The sequence below is a fragment of the Geospiza fortis genome, unplaced genomic scaffold (assembly GCF_000277835.1).
Source record: "Geospiza fortis unplaced genomic scaffold, GeoFor_1.0 scaffold373, whole genome shotgun sequence".
NCBI classification, from domain to species: Eukaryota; Metazoa; Chordata; class Aves; order Passeriformes; family Thraupidae; genus Geospiza; species Geospiza fortis.
The window spans coordinates 804,912-813,477 of NW_005054518.1; the positions used below are offsets into that span (position 1 = coordinate 804,912).

The 8,566-nt window shown below is 49.1% G+C and overlaps 1 protein-coding gene across 1 annotated transcript; it reads right to left on the bottom strand.

The window, feature by feature from the left end:
* Window positions 1–536: 536 nt before the first annotated feature.
* Window positions 537–8,344, bottom strand: LOC115948783 (26S proteasome non-ATPase regulatory subunit 11-like; the record flags this gene model as incomplete). Its single annotated transcript, XM_031063631.1, has 4 exons — window positions 537–770; window positions 1,078–1,149; window positions 2,930–3,054; window positions 8,098–8,344. Coding segments are annotated over 4 exons (528 nt in total), but the record flags the coding sequence as incomplete, so codon positions are not given.
* Window positions 8,345–8,566: the final 222 nt, after the last annotated feature.

The following is an 8,566-nucleotide window of genomic DNA, read 5'->3' on the forward strand; positions in this document are numbered from 1 at the left end:
ACAGCTTAAACCTCACTTGAACCTTAAATCTCAATTACAGCTTAAGCCTCACTTACAGCACTGCAGTCATTTGCAAAATGAGCATTTTAAAAGCACCAGGGGAGCTGCAGGGGGTCCTGCTTTACTCTGCTTTGGGGCAGAGCAGGAGTTCACTGGCTCATTTCCATCCCTTGGGTGGTGCAGGGACAAATTCTTAAAGCCTCCCTAAGACCCTGGCTCATGACACCCACAGAGGTTTTGCCATTTCCTGGTTTTACTGGGGCTGTGTTTGAGCAAATTGGAAAAAAAGCTCTTTTCTCCCTTCAGCTTCTGTGGCCACAGCAAAATATTCCAGCAGGAGCCAAACCTGTGGCCTTCAGCTGCATACAGCTCCCAAAATTATCTGCAATGAACAAATCACAGAATTCCAGAGTGGGCTGGGTTGGAAGGGGCCTTACAGCTCAAAAATGGGCAGGGGCACCTCCCAGGCTGCTCCAAGCCCCACCTAAACCGGCCTGAGGCCCAGGTGAGGTGGGTAAGGATGGTGAAACAGAGAGAACAAAGACACCTCTAAGAGCTGTCATCACCCAGCTACAGCAGAAGGTGCCAGAACTCTGAGAAATTACGACCCAAATCCTGCAAAACCTCTCAAGGAACGTGAGACAGGTGCTGGCTTTCCTTGGCAGGAGTAAATGAAAAGCAAAGATTTACCACCACCTAGTGGGAGCCTCACCTAGCTGCAGAGCTTCTTGGTACCTCTTGGTGTCAAAGTAGAGAGAGACCAGCCTCGCCTGGAGAACAGAAAAGGAACTGCTGTGAGCAAACCAGAACAGATTTGTTTTGTAAAATGAACTTTTGTATTCTTCTCTGCACAAACTTCACTCCATTAATCTGTGTTTGTCACATTGTGTGGTCCAGTCCTGCAAGGCCTCCTGCACAAGGAGTAAACCCCTGCATTTTAAAGAGAATCTCAGTGTAATTAATGCCCTCCCCTGCCACAGAGAAAGATCTGAACAGTACACAAGTGCTCTGCTTTTACAGGTGTTAAATGTGCCAAGGGGATGATGCTGCTCCCCATGTTTGGGATGTGGCACCTACCTCCAGAGCCTGACGTAGGAAAGTCCTTTTCTCTGATTTGGCCCATTCAATACACTCTAAACACAGGTCAACCTTGAAGGGAGCAGAAAGAATTCAGTCAATTCTAGACATTTTCTTTGTCAATGCCCACCCCAAATGGCTCCCAACAACACCAGAGGTGTCAAATGGAGGCATTTGGGGCAGGCAGTAAAGCTCTCCCAGAGTTTAAACCCACAGTCATGGTGTATTTTCAATAAAGAAAAATAAATTTCATGTGCTTCAGGGCCTAGATAGATCAAGTAATCTGTATAAGCAGCAGAGGTGCTGGGCTCTGCTTTGGGGGCCTCATCCATCATTTCAGAGCACAGCCAAAAAACTCACAATCTTCCCATGTTTTTCAGGCTGAGACTCCCTTGATGGATAAAGCAGAACTGCTCCATCTCAGATATTATTTTCTCTTATCTGGCCCATAACACACAGCAAGTCATCCTGTGGTGCCAGGTTCAGGAGCTGCTCTTCCCAAAACCTCTGGATTGCAGCTCAACCCTGCAGGCCTTGTCAGCTCCTCCTCACTGCTTATTAAACGTGAACATTTTATGAAAAGCCATTATGAAGTCTCAATTTATTACAGGGTGATAGCAGGAGCATTAGGAGCTGGAGAAATCTCCAATTTCAGTGCTTTACTGGGCTCCTGGGAGCACTCTGGATGTGAGCTACCCTGAAGAAGCAGACAAGCCTCAGAACATTTCTGAAAGGATTTGAGATTGATGCATCAAGGATCTCACAGGTTGATGTCATCTTTCCTGAAGATTTTGGGTTTGGCTTCAGAATATGCTCTAAAATTACTATTTTTACTGACTTTTTATTATTTCCATCACCATTACTCCAACCTGTTCCTCCTCTGCAACTGCATTTGAACGTTGCCCTTCACACCAAATTACCCTGAGAAAAGCCTGCAGCTGCTCATTTCCTCCTGACACTTTTGGGAGTTCTCTCTTCTCACCTGAACACCCCAGCCCATCTCCCCTGAGCTCATCTGTTAAAGAAAGAGGGGGGAAAACATTGTGCCACCATTCCTCACAAGGACTGAGCAGCAAACAAGGGGCATTACCTGGGCTACCTGCACTAGAGGATGACAGCTCTAATTTGGCTAATTTTGGCTAATTTTGTGCTAATTTGGCTAATGAGAATGTCACCTACCCCTCAGCATGGCAGAACCTCTCCAGCCTGCAATGTGCCAGACCCAGTGCAGGTTTCAGGTGGGTTTTGTCCCTAACCTGCTGCTCAGACCCCTCCTGTGCCAGCACAGCCTGGATGCATTCCCAAGGTGCTCCTGTCCTTATCCTGCTCCCAAAAAACCCAACAACTGGGGAAAAAAAGAGAAAAACTGAGACAACTGTATCCTATGGAGCTGATGAGAAGATCAGAGTCCAACCATTCCCCCAGCACTGTCAAGGCTACCACTGACCCATGTCCCCAAGTGCCACATCCTTTAAAATGGGTTTTTAGATCCTTCCAGGGACAGGGACTCCACCACTGCCCTGGGCAGCTGTGCCAGGGCTGGGCAACCCATTCAGTAAAGGAATTTTCCCTAATATCCAATCTAAACCTCTCCTGGCACAGCCTGAGGAAGCAACAAGAATCTAAGACAAATGCCCATGGCGGAAATCACTCAACTGCAGCAGGGAGAGACCTGCAGGAAAAACATGGTTATAAATGCAATTATCTGATGTTTTATTTATAAAATACATCCAAATGCATTAAAACTCTGCTTTTCCTGACATGAATAATTCTTCAGTGAGAAGCAAACTAGGTCAGATAACGGTGTTGCAGGCTTTTGAGGAACAGCCTGGTGCAGGAGCTGCAGCCTCACCTCCTGTCCTGTGGCTGCCTCCATGTCCAGGAAGAGGTCGAGCAGGGAGCGCACCAGGCGTGCAGCCTTGGCCTTGCTGATGGAGTTCAGGAAGGGCCTCACATACTTCAGGAGTCCTCCCAGCTCTGCAAAAACCCCAAAACATCAGATGCACCCTCCCGGCCAAGAGCTGAGCCCAGCTGGAGCAGCCACACATGGCATGCACCAGCAGGATTTGTCACAGCAAACGTTCCCCAGGTGAGGATTTATCACAGCAAACGTTCCCCAGGTGGTTTTTCAGCATCACCCAGAGGACAGAGTGACAAATGTCACCTGCAGGGAGCCCTGGAGCAAACAGGGACTGCACAGAGACTGGGGCTGCAGCCTCACCCCAGCTGTAACTGCTCCACCATTAAAATATAAGGATTTGTTAAATGCTCTGAGATTTTTCTATAAAACCAGGGAGGGAGTTTATCGAGTTTATCATTTAGGTGTGTTTTTATGAACTCACAGTTTCATGCTTTAATCTGCCCCACCTAGCCAAGCCCAGGATGTTGGATCCACCTTGTGCTCCACCACTGGAAAATCATATTCCTTAACACTCCAACTCCACCTTTATCTGATCAGCTCTGACCTCCCCTAACTACATTTCTCTTCTAAGTCTCCTCATTAATTCACAGTTACAAAAGCTGTCTTTATAAGAGGTGGAAAAAGGCAATGTCTTTTTTCTAATGGAGAAACACTGAAGTTGTCATAGCCAGGGAGCAGAGGAATGTGGCAGTCACAGCACAGCAGCTCCAGCACTCAGAGGCACCAAGGAATGCTGGACGTGGTGGAAGTGCAGAGCACAAGTGAAAAGTCTCCTACAACAAACACCACATGGTTTTGGGGAGGTCCTGCACAGGGCTGCTCCCAGTTTGGGAAGATGATCCTGCAGGGGCAGGGTTCAGTGCTGACTCATCAGCACCAGGTCTGCACACTGAAATCACAGCTCTCTCTGCCCCAGATTCCCAAGGCTCACCCAAATATCAGGTGGATCTCACACTACTGTGTTTACAAGGTTGCACAGAAAAGCAAAATCAAAACAAAGCTGGGAATGACTAATTCAGAAATCTTCTACACCAAACTGGTACTGAATCAAAACTAAAATAAGAGATTAGTCTATTTTTATTTCAATTAGTATATGGAGGAGTACCAGGAGAATTTCAGTTTGGAAGGATTCCAAAAAAAACCAAATGTAAACAAGGGTTCCTCTGTATTTCATTTAGCAGTAATGCAAAAGAATGCTAATGCTAATTGTTATAACAACATCTTATTAATATCTACAAATTATTCTGCATATTTTTGATTTTCTAACCTATTTACTTGAAGTTTAATCAAGCCTGATACACCTTATTTATCACACCCTTAACATGTAGAACTCAATTTTTCCAATCACTCACAGTGATCACAGAATTCCAAAATGGTTTGGGTTGGGAGGGACCTCAAAGCCCACCCAGCCCCACCCCTGTTATGGCAGGGACACCTCCCACTGCCCCAGGGTGCTCCCAGCCCTGTCCAGCCTGGCCTTGGGCACTGCCAGGGATGCAGGGGCAGCCCCAGCTGCTCTGGGCACCCTGTGCCAGGGCCTGCCCACCCTGTCAGGGAACAATTCCCAATTCCCAATATCCCATCCCATGCCTGCCCTCTGGCAGTGGGAGCCATTCCCAAGTCATGTCCAAGTCCCTCTCCAGCCCCAGGAGCCTGTTAAGGCACTGCAAGATTTCTAAACATCCAAAGTGCAGATTTAGAACAAACAGAACTTAACTCAAGTGTGATCCTCAGCTTTAATTCCCAAAACTGCAGAGCAGGAGACCCTGAGCCCAGCAAAGCACAAACCCAGAGCCCAGCAAAGCACAAACACAGAGCCCAGCAAAGCACCCAGACTCAGTACAAGAACACCACAGGATGCTCTGTACCACACCTGCTCCCAGAAAAGTTTCATTTTCTCTCTGCCAGACTATAAACAGGCAGCTTTTTCTACACTTAAGGTGCAGCTACTTGCACACCTCAGATTGCAACCTGCAGGCAGTCTGCACTCCACAAGGAACCTGCTCTCCACAACTTTTCCCACACTACTCAGTTCTGAGGTTTATTTAATCTCCAGCACAAGCCCTGGATGCAAATCCCAATCATTTTAATGCAAGGCAAATGCTTTGGTCTCACACACAGCAAACAAACAAACAAGCACAATCCAACACATCAGCTGTGCACAGAGCTCCTCTCCAGCATCTGCTGGGAGCTGGGAAAGGTGGGCTCTGGATTAATTGAGGCTCTCCAAGAGCCATCAGCTCCCAGGCAGTACCAGGAACCCTCCTCCTGTGCATCCCTGCCTCCCCCAGCTCCTCAGGACCAGTGGGATCAGTGCCCAACTCACTCTCTCCCACAGGAACTGCAGAACAAAGAAGGAAAACTCCAGTGGAACACACTGCACTGTTTACCATCCCACTGATGTGCTCTGGAGCTGCCCCAGGGCTCCCCAGAAAGCAGAGCCCAAGTCAACAGCTGGAATGCAGCTGTGCATTCTGCAAACTCCACATTCAGCCAGGCAGGCTTAAAGTTCCCACAGAAATTTCTCTCTCCTACCAACATAACCATCAACTATTTTTAGGATTTTATTTTTCTAAAGAAAATGCAATGCCTGGTAAAGGGGTGGGATTGACAGCTCTGCAGGAGTGATGAGCAGCAGCTCTGGAAAATGAAGCCTGCAGCTCATCCTCAGGGAAGTGCTTCCACCAGCTAACACTGCACATACCCAACCTCCCAATCCCAGTTATTCCAACCCTACAGTTCTGTGAAATGCTAAAAAAATCTGGAACTGTCACACAGAAAAGTAATCAATGTACAAGTTTAGTAATCAATCTACAAGTTTAGTAATCATTCTACAAGTTCATCTGCTTGATAAAGATTAAGGATTGAAGGAAGTCACTTATATTACTGTTATTCTTGTAAACAAAGGCTGCAGTTCAGTAGAGTCACAGAACCACAGAATGGTTTGGGTTGGAAGGGACCTTAAAGTCCACCCAGTGCCCCCCCTGCCATGGCAGGGACACCTCCCACTGCCCCAGGCTGCTCCAAGCCCCATCCATCCCAGCCTTGGACACTGCCAGGGATGCAGGGGCAGCCCCAGCTGCTCTGGGCACCCTGTGCCAGGGCCTGCCCAGCCTCCCAGGGAACAATTCCCAATTCCCAATATCCCATCCAGCCCTGCCCTCTGGCAGTGGGAGCCATTCCCTGTGTCCTGCCCAAGTCCCTCTCCAGCTCCTGGAGCCCATTAAGGCACCGGAAGGTTTCTAAACATCCCAAAATGCAGATTTAGAAGAAACAGAACTTAATTTATCCACTTCCAGGGACAGTGCAGCCACCACCTCTTTGGCCACTGGAATCCCTCAAACCTGTCCAAGAAGTTCCACTGGCTAAAACCAAACCCAGTGCAGTGAAAGCCACAGGATGAAATCCCAGTGTGTGCCCAGCACTGGGGGCTCTGGGCCAGCTGTCCCTGGTGATGGTGCTGCTGGCCCTGACCTGTCACTCCTACCCAGAGAGGTGACAGGAGGGCAAGGGCCAGAGCTTCCAGCAGCACCCTAAGCCAGGGTACCCTGTCCTTCATCCCCCAGCTCCACAACTCCAGAAAACACCTCCAGGTCCTGCTGATCTCCCTCTGAGCTGCACACACACAAGTGGCTTCTGAATGGCTCTAAGTCCATTTTTTTCCCTCCAGAACTCACTCTGCAGTTACTGGTGCCTTTAATAGACCACAAACACATTCCATGTTTGCCCCCTCACAGCCCTGAGTTTGATGAGTTAACAGTGTTACTTTCAATTCCTCAGCCTTACCCTTGAAAGAAAATAAATCTATCAATCACCACCCTCTGGGAAAACCCTGGAGCTCTTTATCCTTGTGCCAAACTTCAGCTTCAACTCAACCCTGCAGAGCTGAGGAGGCCACAAGAACTCTGCCCTCACCAGCAGCCCATCCACACTGACCTGGAGAAACTCTGATTTCCCCCTTTTCAGCCAAACACACACATCTGCCCTGCTGATCATGTTTGGTGATCTCTGCTGAGCAAACAGCAGGGTGCAAAGGGCACTGGCACAGCACAGACACCCACAGAGCTCCTGACCTCAGCCAGGAAAGGGGCACTGGCACAGCAGCTTCCTCTGTCCTGCAGGAGCAGGAAAACCCTGCGCTGATCTGAGGGGTTTGTTTTTCCCCAGACACCCCAAAAGCAGCCCCCAGCAGGAATCAGAGGAATCACCTGAGTGAGGTGACAAGGACAGCACCTCTCAGGACCAGTCAGCCCTGTCCAAGTGCCACCCACAGTGGGACCAGGGCTGGAATGTCCAGCCCAACAGGAGTTTCCCAGTGGGACACCAAGGGACATTTCACAATAAATACAAACTGTGACCTGGAGCCATGGCTGAGCCCTCAGGAACTTTCCATGAGCTGCTCTGAAGTCACTGATGTCCCTTGCAGTGGGACTGAACCTGCTGCTGGGTGCTTTCCCCACCCCAGAGGAAACATTTCCACTGCCCAGGGCTGCAGCCCAAGCACAGAACACTCAGGGTGTCCTGAAATGCTCCAGGGCAAAGGCACAGCCCTAAACTGCTGAGTGCAAAACAACCAAGTGCTGCCTTGAGCTCTCCAGGAATCAGGAGACAGCAACTCCAAATCATCACTGAACAGAGAAGTCAAGTCCATCCCTGTCCCCTCACAGGCTCACAATAGAGGGACTGTCCCCTGCAGAGCTGGACAGGGGCTGCTGATGTAATGGCCAGCAGATAAATCAACTGATTGTGAGAGGAGCTGCTGGTGAGAAAATATTTCATGGGACAAACTTTCCCATTTGAAACCAAGCAGAAGACACCTCTCATCTCAAACAGAACAACTTAGCAAAACTTGAGGCACCCACACTGAAACAGCCCCACATCAAAGGCCACAGACTGAACTGTGCACTGTTTGGAACACTGGGCCAAGCAACAGCAGATTAATATTTATGGTCTTTATTTGGTTTTCAGTTTCTGTCCTGTCTCTGAGAGAACATTTCCTGCCAAAAGCTGTTTTTCCAGCTATCCCACTAAGTAAGGAGATAAATGCACTGGCTGCAGGATCTCCTGCCTGTTACCTCAATTCCTGATTTCAGGCTCACCTTCTGCCTGCCCAGTCTTGGCCAGCAGTGACCCCAGCTCCAGGATGCTCTGCTCTTTGACTTGCACTGCTTCCTCATCGTTTTCCTGGACATCACGCTTCACTGGGGAGAGAAAGAGCAGGAAAATTGCCTTTAGTGGTGTTTGAGGTGGAAACCATCCCTGCTGCTCAGCTCCTGGATGTGTGCCCCAAGCAGGACCTGCTCCAACAGGCACCAGGGAGCTCAGCCTGGCCCAAGAGCTCTGGGAAGTTTAAACCCAGTGCAGGGAAGTTTGCAATGCTCTGTCTGTGCTCCACAGGGGCTTTACCAGCCCACAAACCCCTCTGCTCACTCCAGCTCCTGGTTTGACCAATCTGAGCTTGTCCAGCTGTGCAAGTGTCACTCAGAACCGGCATCACCCACCAGAGCACATTGGAGCCAAATAAGAGACATTTAATGGCATTTCTGGGGTTGGACACTCCACTCTGGG